At 41.6% G+C, this 19,973-nt stretch overlaps 1 protein-coding gene across 4 annotated transcripts in view; it reads left to right on the top strand.

Annotated features, from left to right (window-relative positions):
• The window catches only part of LRRCC1 (leucine rich repeat and coiled-coil centrosomal protein 1), a 37,881-nt gene extending 20,702 nt beyond the window's left edge, over positions 1-17,179 (top strand). For all 4 annotated transcript variants that reach the window (XM_056108052.1, XM_056107943.1, XM_056107875.1 and 1 more), the window contains 7 exons: positions 2,200-2,385; positions 4,220-4,394; positions 5,272-5,435; positions 10,677-10,885; positions 11,258-11,395; positions 15,998-16,133; positions 16,665-17,179. In XM_056108052.1, the coding sequence (XP_055964027.1) occupies positions 2,200-2,385; positions 4,220-4,394; positions 5,272-5,435; positions 10,677-10,885; positions 11,258-11,395; positions 15,998-16,133; positions 16,665-16,787 (1,131 nt within the window). In that variant the 3' untranslated portion in view covers positions 16,788-17,179. The remainder of the gene's footprint in view (positions 1-2,199; positions 2,386-4,219; positions 4,395-5,271; positions 5,436-10,676; positions 10,886-11,257; positions 11,396-15,997; positions 16,134-16,664) is intronic.
• The last annotated feature ends 2,794 nt before the right edge of the window (positions 17,180-19,973 follow it).

The following is a 19,973-nucleotide window of genomic DNA, read 5'->3' as shown; positions in this document are numbered from 1 at the left end:
AATGTTTGAGATCTAGCTGTTTTGCACTTTAAGCTTTAAGCTCTTAAGCACCTGACTCAAACTCATAGGACCTTGGTTTTCTCACATAAATATTAGCCATTCTGCTGTTGAACGATTTAAAACAGATACAAATGCTGAAGAGGACACTGGGATAGGAACTGAGAAGGCGGGATTCTTTTCTTTCCAGTAGTTTAGAGTAGGGGTTGGCAAAACTGAAGTCCCGGAGCCATATTTCACTCACTGGCTGTTTCTGTTACTCAGATTTTTATTAGAACAATCCCTACACATCTGTGGCCTTCTTTTCTGTGACTGCTTTTGTTGTACGGTTGTTTGCAGAGGAGAATTCCTGGAACCCAGATTGCATGGCCTGTCCTGCAGTTTCTCCTTACTCTCTGACTCGACAACAAATAATTTGACAAGAAGAACATCTTATTCCTGAAGCCAGTGTCTCAGGGGCCCACCTCATCTCTATCCGTTAAGGATGTGGCTCTGGCAAACCATCCCTTGCATTAATCAGCAGTTTCCCCTTCTACCAGATCATTCTCCAATGGAGACGTTACTGGGCCCGCTCGAGCAAATCGACGATTAACGGGAGGACCTTTACCTTACCTTTACCTTTACCAGATCATTCTGTCCCACATAGACACATGTTACGATTTCTCTCTCTTTACGAGATTGTCTGCTACTGCCTTGTCTCTGCATTAATTGGCAGCTGAACTTTCCAAATTTTGTATTGCCTCTTTCTGACTTCCCCAATTCTTTCTAACTCTAACTTCTTCCAGTCAAGCTTTTAAATTTTATTTTCTATTTATCCACCATCCCCACCAGCGTCACTGAAAGTCATCAGTAAATTGATTTTTGAGTTGTACCAACAAAACTGATCTCTTCCTCTTTCTCTAAACTATTACCTTCCTTGAGTTTTAATATGTTTATGTTGGTAATTGCCTATTTAACATCTTGACTTAGCTGTTGGCCTAACACCCAGATCTTAGACTGTCTTCTTGTCTAAATTAATAACAAATGCTAAGGTTTAAGTCTGTGTCATTCACTGATGCATTCTGGAACCTGCAGCATTGTCTGACATAGCCAGCCCTCAGGAAATACTTGTTATTTATGGACAAACAAAAACAAACAAAACACTGTCCTTCCGTTTTTCATAGATTTGCTCGAGCGGGCCCAGTAATGTCTCCATTTTTGAGACTTGTTGTTACTCTGTTTGGCATATTGAATATATCGCAGGCGAGATACTCTCGGTAGCTTGCCGGGCTCTCCTAGAGGGACAGAGGAATCGAACCCGGCTCGCCCGGGCTGGCTGTGCGCAAGGCAAATGCCCTACCGCTGTGCTATCATTTGAGCCCATATATGAACATATACTTATATGATGCTCCAGCCCATTTATGAACATATATTTATATATGACACAACTCGTTAGGTGAGTGAGGGGAAATGTATAACTTCCATGGATCTGTTTCATCATCTGGTAATGAGTAGATTGAAAAAATAAGTAAGATATTTGAGGGAAGGTGCTGGAGCAATAGCACAGCGGGTAGGGTGTTTGCCTTGCACGCGGCCAACTCGGGTTCAATTCCCAGCATCCCATATGGTCCCCTGAGCACCACTAGGAATGATTCCTGAGTACATGAGCCAGGACTAATCCCTGTGCATCGCCAAGTGTGACCCAAAGATGGGTAATCTCCCAAGCCTGCTAGGGAACTAGGACCCCATTGGCAACTCTTGGCCAGCGGGGTCAGTGGTTCAGTGCCAAGGACTGAGGATGCTGGGGATTCCCCAGGCTACCCCAGCGATGCTGGGGACCTGCAGTGTTTATACCCAGAGATGCTCAGGGAACCATGTCGTGCCAGGAATCAAACCCAGACCCTGTACACAATAGGCACGCACCCTAATCACTGCTTTCTCCCTCCCTGTGAAAACTGTACCCTATTCTGTTCATCACACACACACACAATCATCCTGTTGTTCGTCGATTGCCTCGAGCAGGCCCTAGTAACGTCTCCTTCAACCTAGCCCTGAGATTGTAAAAAGTGCCATATTCAAGGCTCTTTCAGAGTTAGGAGAATGAGACCCACCATTGTTACTGTTCATAAAGAAGAAAGAACTAAGATGTTTGCATTTGATAAAAAAAAAACAAAGTCTAAACATTTGGAGAACTGCTATTTAAAATACAATTTTGAAATACAGGTTAAAGCTGGTTTTGAAAATGTTGCAACAGAATTAGCGAAGAGCAAGCATGCTCTTGTTTGGGCGCAACGAAAGGAAAGTGAGTCTTCCTCTTTGATTAAAGATCTGACCATTATTGTGAAAGAACAGAAAACAAAACTTGCGGAAGTTTCCAAGTTGAAACAGGAAACAACAACAAATTTACAGGTGAGATATTATAATAAATTGTATTTCCTTTAACATTGCTATATTTTGGGGCTGGAGCGATAGCACAGCGGGCAGGGCATTTGCCTTTCACGAGGCCAACCCGGGTTCGATTCCCAGCATCCCATGTGGTCCCCCAAGCACCGTCAAGAATAGTTCCTGAGTGCATGAGCCAGGAGTAACCCCTGTGCATCACTGAGTATGACCCAAAAACGCAAAAGAAAAAAAAAATTGCTGTATTTTCTCTAATGTACTGTGATGATTTGGGGAACTATGAACTTTAAATGATAGTTATTTATATTTTACATATGTAAGAAAATATAAGAGAGTAATACAGGAGATTTAAGCCGTAATTTCCTGTCTTTTGGCTTTTTTTTATTCTGTTTTGGTTTTGTTTTGTTTGTTTGGGGCCACACCCAGTGTTGCTCAGGAGTTACTTTTGGCTCTGCCCTCAGGTATCACTCCTAGTGGTATTCAGAAGACCAGATGAGGTGCCTGGCATGCTACACACTGTACTATCGCTCCAGCCCTTAAGCCATAATTTTATAGACTAAATAGAGTATAGGCCGAACATGATTGCCACTCAATGCCTCTTTTTGTAAACCACAGCACCCAAGAGGAGAGAGAGAACAAAAGGGAATGCCCTGCCACAGAGGCAGAGTGGGACAGGGAGGATGGGGTGTGGGAGGGATACTGGGACCCGTGGTGGTGGAAAATGGGCACTGGTGAAGGGATGGGTACTCGATCATTGTATAATTGAAACCTAAGCACAAAAATTTGTAAGTCTGCAATTGTACCTCATGGTGTTTCACTAATAAAAATTTTTTTAAAAATTCATAGACAATTTTTTATACTAAAGTAGTATTTGAATTCAGAGCCCTAAGCACCGCCAAGTGTAGTGCCCCCACCCCCTCAAAAAAAGTAATGATGATTCTTATACTTTTCACTATGCATTCTGAATCAGAAAATTATAATGTTGTAGTGTTTAATATTTTTGTGTTTCTTCTGTCTGCTACCTTTAAAAATTTAAAAATTAGGCTGGAGCAATAGCACAGCAGTAGGGCCTTGCACACAGCCGGCCCAGCCAAGCCGGGGTTCAATTTTTCCGCCCCCCTCGGAGAGCTTGGCAAGCTACCGAGAGTATCTCGCCCACACAGCAGAGCCTGGCAAGCTACCCGTGACGTATTCGATATGCCAAACACAGTAACAACAAGTCTCACGATGGAGACGTTACTGGGCCCACTCGAGAAAATTGGTGAACAATGGGAGGACAGTGATACAGTGATACAGTGAAGTAGTATTTAAGTAAAATAGATTAATTTCAAGAAATGTGATCTGTAAGCAGGTACCAGTGATACCAAAACATAGCAAAATCTATGATGTTTACTGGTAGGTGGTTGAATTGCAGTTAGTAAGTTGGTGGCAGAGATAGTTGGTGGTTTTAAAATATATCTTGCAGTTGTAATCTTCAAATCAATTTCTTTGTTGCCTTTTTTTTTTGTCTTAAACATTAGCGATATTTTACCAAACAGAATTTACTCTCTGCGAGTGACCTTTTAGTCTGTGTGGTAGGAAAATTTGAGTGTTATTGTTTACTTGCTCTTGTTAGGTGTTGTAACAATATTTTGTTAAAGATTTTGACTATTTGTTTCATGCTCTACATTTGTTTTTCATTAATAAAATTAAAACTTTTGAGATGTGAAATTTAGGAACATTTATATTTATTTAAATAAGATATTTTCCCCTCATTGTAAAATGCCAAAGTTGAAAATAAAGATGCACTTAAATAAAAGTATCTCGCTTTCTCCCCCTCTCTGATGCTTTTGGGGTAACACAGAATCAAATCAATACCCTTGAATTATTGATTGAAGAAGACAAGCAGAAGAGTATTCAAATAGAAGTTCTCAAGCAAGAAAAAATCCAGCTTATTTCCGAACTAGCAGCCAAGGAGTCACTAATTTATGGCTTAAGGACAGAAAGAAAAGTGTGGGGACATGAGCTAGCACTGCAAGGTAAAGTTCTCAGATTTTTACAGGGAAAATGGCCTTTCTAAAATATGCAAGAATCCCAGGTTCGTTCTGCATTGCCACATGGTGTCTCAAACACCCTAACACTCTCCATCAGGAATGACCCCCTGAGCACTGCTTGGGAGCACCCCTGCTAACAGAAATAATAAATATTACATGTCTGAGTTACATGGTTGATTGTGATTTTAGGTTTTTAAATAGCCACAGATGCACAGAAGGCCACAGTGTCCTCTTTGCCTCTCCTCTTCAAATGATGCTAGTATATCTTTTGTTTCTCTTTTCAGTTTTTCTCTTTATTTACCATATTTAACTCTTACTGTATTATGCACTTAATTGAGATCCTATGGTCTTCACTACTGTTAATAGTTTCTTGTGCATGTAATTGCAACGCCATTTTCTATCACCAGTATAACACCTCTCAGCCCTCCTCCCCTCTATTCAATTGTTTTCAGCAGTTCTCCAGTTTTGTTGCCTTTGACCTCTGTCGCTACCTCACTGTGTATCTTTAAGGCCCACACTTAGGAGAGATAATTAGGTTTCTCTCTCTTTCCTTCTGACTGATTTCACTGGATATAATATCCCCTAGTCCATCCATGTGGCTACAAATTGCATGATTTTGTCTTTAGAGCTCCATGGTATTTCTCTGTGTGTACATATATACCACGACTCCTTGATCTTAGGAGTTGGGTGTTTGAATTTTTTCCATATCTTGGCTCTGTACTAAATGCAGTGGTGAGCATAGATATGTCGATAGCCTTTCAGATTTGTAACTGCATTTCTCAAGTATGTATCGTAAAATGCCAATCTTCTCAGGTCTGTTTTAAGTTCATTACTGGTTTGTTTGATTTTTTTTTTCTTTAAGGATCTTCTCTAGCTCAAAGCCGTGGGAAGTTAGAGGCTCAAATTGAAAACTTATGTAGAGAAAATGATTCTCTGAGAAAGGCAAGTGAACGTGATAGCGACGCATTAAGGATTAAATGCAAAATCATAGACGACCAAACTGAAACCATTGGGAAATTGAAAGAGGTAAGCCTGACATTTTACAAAGAAGTAAATGGCCAGTTTGAAAATCTGTGCATCTAAAGTTTTGTCTCAGTGACTCCCAACTATTGTGTTATCATGTTCCTTTTATATTTGCTTCTTTGCTTCTAAACGTAGTGGAACATCATCTCTTTATTAATTTAAAATTATGTTTACTCAAAATTGTGTGGGGAAAAAAATATTATGGCCCTTGGAGGTAACGAAAAATAGTGTTGCTTAAGGGTTAGGAATCAAAATTAAATTAATTTTTCCTGTATATGACTATGCATTTAAGGGGTCAGAGAGCTAGTTCATTGAATAAAATGCCTGCCTGGCAAGTGGCTCACCAGGTTTGGCCCATTGTGCCTTTTTTTTTTAAATTCTTATTTCTGGGCCAGAGCATTAGTACAGCTGGTAGAGCGCTTGCCTTGCATTTGGCCAGATTGAGTTCAATCTCTGGATCCCCTATGGTCCCTCAAGCCCCACCAGAAGTGATTCCTGAGTGCAGAGCCAAAAGGAAGCCCTGAGCACTGCCAGGCGTGGTCCCCAAACCAAAAATTAAATAGATAGAATTATTTCCAAGCCTCTTCTCAAGTCTCTTTTCTGGCTTGTCTTTCCAGAAAACACTGAAAGGACCATTTGTTTCAGAGTAACACTGTAGCACGGGCACCAGTAATGTCTCCATTGTGAGACTTGTTACTGTTTTGGACATATTGAACACATCACTGGTAGCTTGCCAGGCTCTGCTCTGCGGGCAGGATACTCTCGATAGCTTGCCAGGCTCTCCAAGAGGGACAGAAGAATCGATCCCGGGCCAGCCATAAGCAAGGCAAACGTCCTACCTCCTGTGCTATAGCTCCAGCCCTAGTTATCACTCCAGCTCTTAAGCACTTAAGCACTGAATCAAATCTGAATTTTTTTTAAATTATATTCTCTCTTCCGAGATCAGATATGCCAGACACAGTAACAACAAAGTCTCCAATGGAGACGTTACTGGGCCCGCTCGAGCAAATCGATGATCAACGGGAGGGCCTTTACCTTTACCTTACCTTTATTCTCTCTTAAAAGATAAAAATAACTGAGGAAAGTATCTCTAAGAAACTTGTATGTGGAATATTCAGCCACAAAGTTAGGAATTTCTCACTTAAAGTAATTTTAACTACATGCATTTTTTTCTTAGTCATTTTAAAGAAACTCCTTAAGAATTTAATTTCTTGAAATACAGAAAATAATCATTTATCCACACTATTGCTTCTGTCCTTAGCTAAAGATTGGCTTCCTCATACTCAGAACTTCAAATATATCTCTCCTCTATGCCAAACTGCTCTGAAAATTATTTTGGAAATTTTTTAGCAGCTAGCTTTTTTTTCTTTTAAAAATCTAGCCTCAAAAGAATTATCTTTATTTCTTTCTCTCCTTGCATCTTTTTAAATTTCTTTCAATAAAAATTGTTCTGCTTCACACACATACACAAACAAAATTAAACCTAGCCTTAAATTAAAATACGTTAGGTATTTTCTATTTTCTAAATATGAAATATGAAATAGATATGATTTGTGTCTGCATTTAAATTTGTGTTTGTTTTTATTGGCTCTGGGTTTTTTTTGAGGGGGGTGAGGGGGTTGGTTGCTTGTTGTTTTGTTTTTAGATCACACCAGTGATAAGCGTAGCTTGGGGGGGACCATCTGGGGTGTAGGGATGGAACCCAAGGTTGGTCCCCGCATGCAAGGCAAGTGCCTCACCTATCTCCAGCCTTGGCACAGTGTTTTAATTTTGTTTTGTTTTTATTTATTTTTTAATTAATGCCCCATGAGTTACAAAGTCGTTCATTCTTAGGTTTTCAACATTCTGTGCTCCATCACCAATCACACCACCAGTGTCTTCTTCCGACCAGCTCTCTGGGTTCCCTCCCTCCCACCCAGCTCTGCCTGCCACATTTTAAAGTTGGTTGTTGGAGTTTGGATCTCCTGTCTTCAGCGTTGTTGAGTCCATGGTCTGGATACTGGGCTCCACGACTCCTTTACACCACCTCCGTGCCCTCATCTCCCTGGCTTCTGCTCCTCATAGCTTCCAGTCTGTCTTCCATGGTCAATTTTCTTTCCTTCTCTGGCCTTGTCCTCCCTGTACTCTAGGGTCAAGGGTGATCAAGGCATCCTCCCTTTCAAGCCCTGCATTCTCTTGTTCAGTTCTTCTATATACCACATATAAGTGAGAACATCCTGTGTTCGTCTTCTTTTTCTGGCTTACTTCATTTCATAGGTTGGAGCTATGGCACAGCAGGCAGGGTGTTTGCCTTGCACGGGGCCCACCTGGCCGACCTGGGTTCAATTCCTCCGTCCCTCTCGGAGAGCCCGGCAAGCTACCGAGAGTATCTGGCCCACACGGCAAAGCCTAGCAAGCTACCCGTGACCTATTCGATAGGCCAAACACAGTAACAGGTGTTCCAATGGAGACATTACTGGGCCCGCTTGAGCAAATCGATGAACAACGGGAGAACAGTGACAGTGACTTCATTTCACATATCTTCCTGTTCCATCCACGTTGCAGCAGATTGCATGATTTCAGGCTTTCTTTGTAGCTGCACAGTCATCTTGCAGATGTTTTCTACAAGCAAGCCCAGCCCCGGTCGCAGGCATGCCTCACCAGAAAGACCCCTCCACTGAGGACCTTTGCTAAGCTTAGTGTTCCTTTGTTCAGCATGTCCCTTCCCTTCTCCAAGGAACACACACTTCTTCTGAAGGCCAGGAAACCTCTGCGGATTCTCTGCCCACTGCACTCTCCTCTCCCGGACATGATTCTTCCTTTTCCCCCAGGCAGCCTGGAGTTGGGGCGAGCTGTTTGTGTATCTCTTGCCCCAACTGGGCTAGGAACTCTGCTGGGCTCTGGGCTTTTCAACTTTGGTATTTTCTAAGAGCCCAGCTGCAGTGACCAGGCCCCTGGGAAATAGATGACAGGTGCACGGTTTGGGTCTTGGTCCCTGCCCTCTCAGCTTCCTGTTCCACTTTCCCTCAATGGGGCCCCTGCCTCAAGGGGCAGCCTGGCACTCACAACTGCAAACACTGCAGAATTTTGCTCTTTGCTGTGTTCACTTCCCATCAAACCTCTCCCTGTATCTCTGTGTCTTTGCATCTCTTCTGTCCTCCCTCTTAGCTGCACAGTGAACTCAGAGTTTACAGTAAAAGCACAGGATGAGTTGAATGATGCTCAGCACAGTGTTTTAGATCTATTTTCCCAGTCGGATTGTTTTTATTTGTCCGTGAGCAGAGACTTGGAAGGAATTGTAACGCATGACACTTTTGTGCCAAAACTCAGATGATTTTGATTTGAAAATTCAAACTTCAGATTTTGGCACATTTTTAAAAAATTACTATATTTTTTTGCTCGATTTGCTCTAGCGGGCCCAGTAACGTCTCCATTGGAGACTTTGTTGTTACTGTGTCTGGCATATCGAATACGTCACGGGGAGCTTGCCAGGCTCTGCCCTGCGGGCGAGATACTCTCGGTAGCTTTCCGGACTCTCCGAGAGGGGCAGAGGAATCGAACTCCAGTCGGCCATGTTGGCCGCTTGTAAGACGAACGCCCTACCCGCTGTGCTATTGCTCCAGCCCTATATTTTTTAAAGAAGATTTTTACCAGCTTCAGGGTAATGCACATTTGCAGTATTTATAGCTAAATGCATAACATATAGAGATAGGTATAATATCTTGCAGCTATAAATTTATCATACCTGATACTTTAAAAGGAGTAATAACTAATATGCAAAACCTGATATTTAATATTTCAAAGAAAGTCTATACTTCTGCTTAAATACTCTGTATATGTACATATATGTACATGTTTCTCCCCATGCTTTTCTTTTTGTTTTTCTCTCCATCTATTTTTTACCTCTTAAATATGTATGTGGGCTGGAGCAATAGCACAGCAGTAGGGCATTTGCCTTGCACGCAGCCAACATGGCCGACCCAAGTTCGATTCCTCCGCCCCTCTCCAAGAGCCCGGCAAGCTACCGAGAGTATCTCGCCCGCGTGGCAGAGCCTGGCAAGCTCCCCGTGACGTATTCGATATGCCAGACACAGTAACAACAAAGTCTCCAATGGAGACGTTACTGGGCCCGCTTGAGCAAATCGATGAACAACGGGAGGACAGTGACAGTGACAATTATGTATGTATCACAACACTGTTATGCTGCAATATTATCTTCCATTAATATGATTTCATTAGAATCCTTTCTAGATTTTGTGAATTCCTAATAATATATGTCAAGACTGACCCCACTCACTAGGTGCTTCAGAGAATCATGGGAAGAAAATTAACATTCTTGACTCTTATGCACATATAAAAACTACGTGGCAAGTTTGCTAGGAATTTTTAGACATTAAAATTCTTTTTCAGGTAGAATCCCAGACCACAATTTTATAGTACTTATAAATCCACATTTAAATTAGCTTTGCCTGGTATTTTATTTGTTGGTTTTCATCTTCTCAGACAGAAAATAAAGAGGCAAGTTGGGGTCAGGGAAACAGGGTAGAAACAAGACCCAAATTCATCTTTTCTTACTTGCAGAGACTTGTGTTAGTAATTGGTATATAGCAGGTTCGAGACATCCAGACATGCCTTCATGAGGGCGTAAGCAGACAGATCCCATTGGAGTCAGTAACGTATGTGAGACCTAATTCCTGCAAGTTTTTAACAGTACCAAGGGTGGTTTGATCTTTTATTACCCTCTGATTTATATTATGTAAATGTAGGGTGAAGCCTGATTCATAGTACAGGAGAGATAATAAAAGAAAGCCTATGTTTATGTGACACTTGCTCTTCACAATGCAGAAAGCATGTATTTAGCAAAATAGAAATAGCAGATTCACTCTTTCCATACATGAACAGTACACGCCAGTCTTTACTATATCCTTACTAGGCCACCTAGAATTTTCTTTTTGTAATAAAAAAATGAAAAAGATCTTGTCAAATGTAAAAGCTATGTTAATATTTTTCACTGTGCCTTTTTGCTACTCTCTACTATTACTTCTCTGAATAACTGAAATTAAAGTTACAAGTAAATGAAAATATTATCAGCATAGTACTTAAATCAGTGGTGATGATTCTTAATGGGATAAAAATGTTCTGTAAATCTTTCTTAAGAATTGAACATTCAGTTTATCTTTCTGTCATTTTTAATTAATTATAGGCTATATCTAATTAAGTAGGGAATGAGACATTTTGGATAAAGTATTGATTTTTTTCTTAAAGAATTTACAGGAAAGAGATCAACAAATCAAAGTGCTACAAGAGAAGATCAGCGAGATAGAAAAATATACTCAGGAACAGCTTGATGAAAAGTCTTCACAACTGGATATAATATTTGAGAAATTACAAAGACACGATGAAAGAAAAGACAAACTAAAACAGCAGTTGAAATTAAAGGAAGTAGAACTTGAAGAGATTAGAAACGCTTACAGGTATTCAGTATTTCTTGTCGAGAAATAAATTGTCCTTTAATAATTTCCTATAATCAGTTTTTATTATAGATGTCAGCCGCGCGACATCTTATTATGACACCTTATTATCTCATTCCTACTTTGGACAAACTGGCAGGCTACCGAATGTAGCCTGCCCACACGGCAGAGTCTGGCAAACTCCCCGTGGCGTACCCAATATGCCAAATACCAGTAACAACGATGGGTCTCATTCTCCTAAAGAGCCTTGAATATAATCTCAGGGCTAGGATGAAGGAGACGTTACTGGGGCCTGCTCGAGGCAATCGACGAATAACAGGATGATTTGTGATTTGTGATAATCAGTTTTATTTTTTTTTTGAATTCTCATATTAGTACACTTAATCAGAAGTGGCATGAAAAAGGAAAACTTCTGAGTCATCTTGAAATTCAAGTCAAAGAAGTGAAAGAAAATTTTGAAAATAAGGAAAAGAAACTTAAAGCAGAAAGAGATAAGAGTATTGAACTACAAAAGTAAGTGCTAAAAGAAGTGGGATATCTTTAAACAAAAAAAAACTGAATTGGGATAAATGAAGTGCTGAGAAAGAGGGCAACAGACGGGGCGCTTGCCTTGCCCGCTGCCAAACCATGTTCCATCCCCGCATCCTATGCAGTTAGTTCCTCGAGCACCAGCAGGAATGACTCCTTAGTGCAGAGCCTTAGCATCTCCGGGTTTGCAACCCCAAAAGAGGGCTGCTGTGGTAGTCCACTGGGTAGAGTGCTTGCCTTCTTCTTTTTCAGCCTGGGTTCTATCCCCGGGAGTGCAAACGGTTCCCTGAGCCCCTCCAAGATCCTTCAAACAGAGTCAGAACTAAGTCCTGAGCACCACCAGGTATGAAACAAAAACACACAAAAAAGTATTTAGGAAGAGAGAACAAGCTAATAATATATTGGATATAGTAATTTGGGCTGGAGTGATAGTACAGCAGTAGGGCGTTTGCCTTGTGAGCAGCCAGCTCGGCCAAGCCGGGTTCGATTCCTCCGCCCCTCTCGGAGAGCCTGGCATGCTACCGAGAGTATTCAATATGCCAAACACAGTAACAAGAAGTCTCACAGTGGAGACATTACTGGGCTCTCTCAAGCAAAGTGATGAACAACGGGAGGACAGTGTTTGACAGTAATTTGTGGCTGGAGCGATAGCACAATAGGTAGGGCATTTGCTTTGTATGCGACTAACCTGGGTTCCATTTCTCTGCCCCTCTCAGAGAGCCCAGCAAGCTGCTCAGAGTATCCCACGCGCACGGCAAAGCCTGGCAAGCTCCCCGTGACACATTCAATATGCCAAAAACAGTCACAACAAGTCTCACAATGGAGACGTTACTGAGCCCGCTCAAGCAAATCGATGAACAAAGGGAGGACAGTGACAGTGACTGTTTTCAAACGCTGAGTGAAAGCAGCTCATGATACTTTGGGATGTTTTAAGTGAAATTTAGAGGGGGGGTGTTGGTCAGAGGAGTTCCAAAGACCAGAGCAGCTGTTGATAGCCATTTCCCTGCCCAGGGGCCCGAGAGCTGAATAAAGCAAGGGAAGAAAAGATGTACCTGGAGGCCATTGCTGTGGGAACATAATAAAATTAAGTAAAGGAAATGAGGCTTTTACCTTATAAATGCTGTTACTAGACTAAATTCAGGAAGTAGTCAGTCTTGAAAAATGGGTTTCATAATTTCATTTGTAAATTCTTATATGCATATGGTATAGAGATCCCAAAATCTCAGATAGAGCTAAGTTCCTGTTAGACCAAACGTAACAGAACCTCAAATTTTATTTGCGATGGAGGAGCCACACAGATTGTTTTGAGGACACTCCCGGTTGTACTCAAGGACCATATCGTTCCAAGGGTCAGCCTTGGACTCCTGCCTGCATTGCTAATGGACCCTGTTCCACTTTACTCTCAATTAAGGCCCTCCCGTTGATCATCAATTTGCTCGAGCGGGCCCAGTAACGTCTCCATTGGAGACTTTGTTGTTACTGTGTCTGGCATATCGAATACTCTCGGTAGCTTGCCGGGCTCTCCGAGAGGGGCGGAGGAATCGAACTCGGGTCGGCCATGTTGGCTGCGTGCAAGGCAGACGCCCTACCCGCTGTGCTATCGCTCCAGCCCTTTCAATTACTTACAATAAAGGAAATTTGCCTTGGGAACTGTTGTGATTTTCTCTCCTGCCAATCATAACTTGGCTCTTAGGGGTCCTTTAGATCAGCATTTCTCAATAAGGGCCCCCAGGATATTCTAAGAGGGCCACTGGTGAAAATCAGGTAAATGAGGGCGGGCTTAGCAGAGATTAGGGAGTCAACCAGTAGGGTAGAGTGATGGGACATAGGAAAAGAGAGGTCACGAGGGTGCCGTGGTCCAAAGAAGGTTAAGAAACCCTGCATTGGATTCTGAAAGAAATTTATTTCTTACAGCTGTTCTCTCTCTTTGGGTGGGGAAGTAGATGTGGTGGTGCTGGTGTTCAAATCCAGGGCCTCAAACACACAGCCCCCAGTCGTGTGGCCAGGAGTAGCCTCAGCAGCTGTGTAACCCCCCCAAAATTTTAAGGCTTAACAATGTTCGACAGTTTGTTATATTGCCTTATTTTTGCATTAATAGCAATAGTAAAGACCCAAACTTTTTTTTTCCTTTTTGGGTCACACCTGGCGATGCACAGGGGTTACTCCTGGTTCTGCACTCAGGAATTACTCCTAGTGGTGCTCAGGGGACCATATGGGATGCTAGGAATCGAATCCGGGTCAGCCATGTGCAAGGCAAATGCCCTACCCGCTGTGCTATCACTCCAGCCCAAGACCCAAATTTTTTTAATGCTTTATGACTAAGATAGGTTGGTATATATGATTTTTAATCTAGTTTATCTTTTAAAAAATAAGCAATTATTGTTAGCAAAAACAATTTACTTTTGAGTTGATTTAAATATATAAATTATCTTTTCCTTTTCATATATAGTTTTAAATTCAATGATAATTTTTGTGAGGTTAGCTAAAAATGGAAGATTATCCTAATTTGTAGTGGAGGTTTAGGCATTATGATCTTAGTCATATTTACTAAGTGTTAACAACTAAGAATCAAAGAAACAATTTAACTTTATCTTTCACCTGAACATTGAATTTATTACTATGGGTTATACCATAGCTAGAAAATCTTGGACTTCACTATCCTAATAAAGTTGTTCATATTTACTATGCATGGCAGAGTTCATATTTAGTATAAGGCAGAACCTGGCAAGCTCCCCGTGGTGTATTCGATATGCCAAAAACAGTAACAATAACGGGTCTCATTCCCCTGACCCTGAAAGAGCCTCCAATATGGCACCGTTTGGAAGGACGAGTAAGGAGAGGCTGCTAAAATCTCAGGGCTGGGATGAATGGAGACACTACTGGCACCCACTCAAACAAATCGATGAACAACGGGATGACAGTGATGCAGTGATACATATTTTCTATAGAGGAATTGACGTCTGTTGCTAGAAACAAGATCTTGTCTATTAAACATTAGAATAAGGAAATCGGACTAACATAAACTTAAGCCTACCACAATGTGTAAACTCGAGAAAGACAGCACAGCAGCAGCGGCTCTGTCTCTCCTGCCGCCCACATTCGGTAGTCTCACGCTGGTTCCCCCACCCCGGGAAGGTCGATGGTGGGCAGGCAAAGGAAGGAACGAGGGACAGGCTGGTTGGTCTTAGTTGCAGTTTGTTCCATTCCCATCTCCATTCTCTTCTGATTCTCCTCCTGCTTCTTCCTCCCCCGTGCTACTTCATTCTCCTCAATCCCCCTTCATCCTCCTTCTCTGGAGTCTGGATTCTGATCCTGATCCTCTCAGCCCACTCTCACAGTCTAGTTAAATCCCCAAGCATGAGGGGCTGGTGCTTACACATAGGTGTGGTCACGATCAATAGGGGTAGAATTCTTTCCCTCGGGGAAAGCCGCTTCTAGGATAGATACTCTCTCAGCAGGACGACCCACCCTAGAGCAGAATCCCATGGGTGTGTTTCTCCTCTCCTTGTCCAGCAAACATAAAAGCATATATAATATAAATCATTTTGTATGGATACAGTAAGAAATACCTTAAACTTATAGAATTGCCCTCCTAGGGCCATCTCGATCTCAGCCTACAGTGCTCAGGCCAGATAGTCTTTCCTATCCCTAGCAGGGTCCTACTCTCGTCGTTACTTTTGGATCATGACAGCATTTGTTTATGATCAAGCTCTTAACTTATTGTTAAGAATCGTGGCACTTTGGCCTGACCCATTTGGATGCCAGGGTAGCTCGCCGCTTGCCCTGGGTCCATTCAGTCCCTCGTTGGGACCCTGCTTTTGGGGTGTTAGGAACTAAGGGCAACTGAGGCTTAAGTCGAGAAAGCAGATGCCCGGGAGTGAATAATGTTCAAAGCCAATTAAATCCTAAGATACAAAGAATAATATTAATGGTCTCCCTGTATCTATACAAAAAGGACATTGCTTTAAAGTAAACTATTCAAAAGACATAAGGAGAGGAGAAAGGCAATATTTCACTCATACATACAAAATCATAGATTTCTGAGGAATCTAACCTTACAAGTTAACAGAGTCTGATTAGGGGGAAAGCTGATTAACTGGTTAGGGAGGAGAGCATAGGGAAGAATTTACAGATAAACACAATGAAATGGAAGTGCCTCAGGAGCACTGTGATGGGTGTAACCTGATAAACCTAAGCTCCTTGTGGAGAAAGGGAGAAAGGACAAAGCAATGTCATCCTACACCGTAATGTACATAATTCAAATGATTGCACTGCAAATGTATACAAAAAAAAAAACTTGACAGTTATTTGTGAAGGTGCTTATAAACCATGCCCTTGAATTCTAAATATATGAGAACCAGAGTACTCTTAATTTTCAACAGGTAAATATGTAACAAAGCTTACATTGTTAATGCCATACCCTATTCTATTACATATCTTTAGTTAACGGCAGATCGCCTTTTGCTGCTTCATGGAATTATGCTCCCATTCAAATATGGAAGTAAAAACTGCCTTATTTCTGTCTGTAGAGAAATATCCCAATCTGCATACACATAGACAGCTATATGGTTTTGTTTTGTGTTTGAGGGATGCATTAGAAAAGCTTCATATTATGGATGGCGCCTTTAAGAAGCAAGTTGATGCCATAGTTGAAGCTCATCATGCTGAAATAATACAGATGGCAAGTGAAAAGAAGAAATGTATCGAAACTGCAAATTTAAAGGTACTGTAATTAAATTTATCCTGATACACAGGATTAAATTATTATTGCTAAATAAATGGAATGCGTTGAAGACTGGGGACTTAGGGTCAGTACTCATGCCATGCTTCCACGCATGAGCCCCTGACTTTGATCCCTGGCGGTGTCTGGCCCCCAAGCATCACTCACTTTGGACATCCACCCATTCTGAATTAATTAGAATATGCATGAGAATAAAATTTTGATAATTTTAATTTTAGAAATGTAAGTGTTCGGGGGGCAGGGAGATAGCACAGGAGTTAGGGACACATACACCAGTTCAGCTCTGTTGGCTATCGCCCTGGGCCCTCAACCCCAGTATGGCCTTAATGGTGCCAGGCGCTTCGGGTTCTGAGCACCACCGTATCCTTGGACGGTGGCATCAAATTGTGGCATGGTTGGCCATGTCTCATCGGGAATGGGTCTCTGAACCCTGAGTGCGTTGTGGGGGAGACCCCTCCAAGAAAAGAAGGAAAATAAATGAATGAGTGTCTTAAAACTCGTCTGTTGATTTAGGTTTGTCAAGTTGAAGACGAAATGCGTGGACTTCTGGAAGAAACGTGCAAGAACAAAAAAGCAATGGAGATGAAAATTAAGCAGCTTGCCTGTGCTCTAAGTGAAATTCAACAAGAAATGTGATAGTTTAGAGAACAAACTTAACTGGAAATGGACCACCAGACCTATTGTAAAAAATGATTAAATATTGTAGTAGTAGTAACTTCTGTGACTTTGAAATGTCTCTTTCTACACTTTTCATTCTGATTATATTTTTAAAGATTTGATCAAGTATTGTATATGTAGGTTTATATAATAAATTATTGATAATTATATGTATTAGAAAGTCTATCAAAAGAACTAGGCTTAAGACACTTTCTTATTTCTGTGTTATACAATGTTTAGTTTTTACACATTTGCCTATAAATATGTAAATTAAGATTAGTATTTTGACTACTTGAGAGGGAGTATTTTAGTCACTGTTGTTATCTTATTGTGTTGATAAAGGACTAATTATATACATTGGTTATCCTTTAGTTGATGTAGCTCTATTCTTTTAAAACCGTGTTAAGCATAGCCAAAAATATTTAGGGGCTGGAGGAAACAGCTCACTGGTAGAGTGCTTTCCTCCCTCGCATGGTAGGATGTGACCCCGCGTGCCTTCAGGGATGATTGTATCTGAGTGTCTGACCGTCGGGCTCAACCAATGTGAAAATCATCAGACTGGCCCCTGCGCCATCCCCAAAGCACCTCTGAGTGAGGCCTCGATAAAATAAAAAATATTGGAAATCTGTAAGAGATGTGCCAGCTGAAGAACTCATCTTTAGTGCTCTCTACACCATTCTTAATTGGGAGTTTCCAAAAATAAAGGGTGGTGCGATGGGCCTCGAGCACAGGAAGGAACATTCAGTGACCAAGAGCTGACAGGCAAAAAAAGGAGGAAACGGAGACACAGGAGCCAGACCCCAGGCTGGTCGGTAGTCAGTTTATTCCTCTCTCCTTCCTGGTGTCACCGGATCTCTCCGTTTATGGTGCAGTCATAGTCATCGTTTTGGCCATAGTCCCAGTCATCAGAGTTCCATCATCCTAGTCTCCTCGTAGACCTCAAAGTCCTCTCCTCGTTATATCTTCTTCCTCGTCTCGATGTAGTCTCATAGTCCTTGACTTCCAGTCATCATCATCATCTGGTACTCCTTCTACTACCAAACTCTCCAAAGTCTCAGTTCTCCTCCTCGTCAACCTTCTCATCCTCAACGTATCATCCTCATTGTCAAGTGCTGACTTTCTCTAGTACCCAACGTCTAGCCCCAGTGTATCATCTTCATCTCCCTCCCAGAGTCTAGTCTTCACTTGCTCCTTCCCAGCATCGACTTCTCAGAGTCTAGTCCCCTCTTCCCCTTTACAGCATAGTTATATAGGAATCATGAAGGGTGGGAATACAAGGGTGGGGTTGAGCATTATCATAACAACAAAGAGAGGTAAAGCCTCTCCTTCAGGAGATTAGCTCAAAAATCTCATCTGAGGATTCAGCACTCCAGATTACTAGGAGATCCGCTCCAGAGAGGGATTCCATCTAGGGAGTATTGCTTTCTCCTTTCCTCAGCTAGTAATCCATTTAAACAGTCATAGTAAATTTACTTCTCATAATATTGCTAGCAATGCCATTTTGTATGAACACAGAGATATATTAAGCTTAAAGATTGGCTCTTCCCGGGGACATCTTGCTAAATATTCCAGGCCAGAGTTCTCGGGCCAGGTTAGTCTTTCCTAACCCCAGAAGGGGCCTTATTGAGTTATTTCTTTTTGGGTCATAACAGAGTTAGTCCATAACCATGCTCTTAATTTACAGTTAAGTATTATGGCTCTTTTCCTGGCCCATTTCGATGCCAGGGTAGCTCACACCTTGCCCAGGGTAGCTCACAACAAGTCTCTCATTGGGCCCCTGCTCTTAGAGTGCTAGCAACTAAGGGCAACTGAGGCTTAACAATAAGTCAAGCTGGGGCTGGAGCAATAGCACAGTAGGTAGAGTGTTTGCCTTTCACCTGGCCGACCCAAGTTCGATTCGCAGCATCCCATATGGTCTCCTGAGCATCGCCAAGAGTAATTCCTGAGTGCAGAACCAGGAGTGACCCCTGTGCATTGCCGGGTGTGACCCAAAAAGCAAAAAAAAATAATAAGTCAAGTAAATATGGATGCCCAGGAGTAAATATCATTTTGGAGACAGTTAACCCCCATATTATGTAGCATAGCATCAACCATCTTCCTGTGTCTATACAAAAAAGACGTTGCTAAGTAAACCGTGCAAATGACATAAAGGAAAAAGAAAAGCAATATAGGAGTATTAGCGGCTGGAACAATACAGTGGGTAGGGCATTTGCCTTGCATGTGGCCAACCACCCGGGTTTGATTTCCAGCATTCCATATGGTCTTCCGAGCACTTCCAGGAGTAATTCCTGAGTGCAAAGCCAGGAGAAACACCTGTGCATCACCGGGTGTGACTCCAAGAAGCCAAAAAAAATAAATAGAAAAGAATTATTAGTGCCTGATGGAATTGGATGTGCCTCAGTTGCACTGTTGAGAGAGTAGCTCAATAAACCTTAAGCTCCCTGCAGGATTGGAAAAAAACAAATGAATGTTATCCAACACTAAATGATCCCCTTTATATAAACTTTTTTTAAATTAGAAATTGCATTTAAAACATCAGAAACATTTGCTTCTGAAGAACTCCACCACTGGGCCAGGGAGATTCTACGGTGGAGAGCATGTTTACCTTGCACATGGTAGAGCTGGCTTTGATCTCTGGCATCCCTTATGATCCCTGAGCACCTCCAGGAATAAGCCCTGAGAACAGAGCCAGGATTAAGCTTTGAGCACCACTGGGTGTAGTGTCAAGATTTACTCTTATTCTCAACCATGCCCATCTCCCACCCACAAAAAAGAAAAAAATGAAAAATCTATCATTCCAGCCTCATTTTTTTCTCTTGATCATTGTTTATGAAGAAAATTTTTATCTTATAACTGGAAATCATATTCTTTCAAGGCAGGTAATTTATTAACTACGTCACTTTGGATTCTTACGTTCCTTTGCATTCATAACAAAAATCTAAATACTCTCTTTTCATAAGAGAGAATATAAGACCATATTTTAAACCAATAACCATTGAACTAGGTTTTAAAAATTAAATGAAATCAAAAGATGTAAATGCTTCTAAAGAAGAAGAAAATAATCAAATTTGACGTCAGGAGATAGTCCAGGAGTTAAGGTACTTGCCTTGCATAGAATTGACCCCAGTTCAATCTTTAGCAACACATATAGTCTCCCAAACACTG

This window comes from Sorex fumeus, unplaced genomic scaffold (assembly GCF_029834395.1).
Source record: "Sorex fumeus unplaced genomic scaffold, SorFum_2.1 ptg000002l, whole genome shotgun sequence".
NCBI lineage: Eukaryota > Metazoa > Chordata > Mammalia > Eulipotyphla > Soricidae > Sorex > Sorex fumeus.
This window is presented reverse-complemented; position numbering and strand designations above follow the sequence as displayed.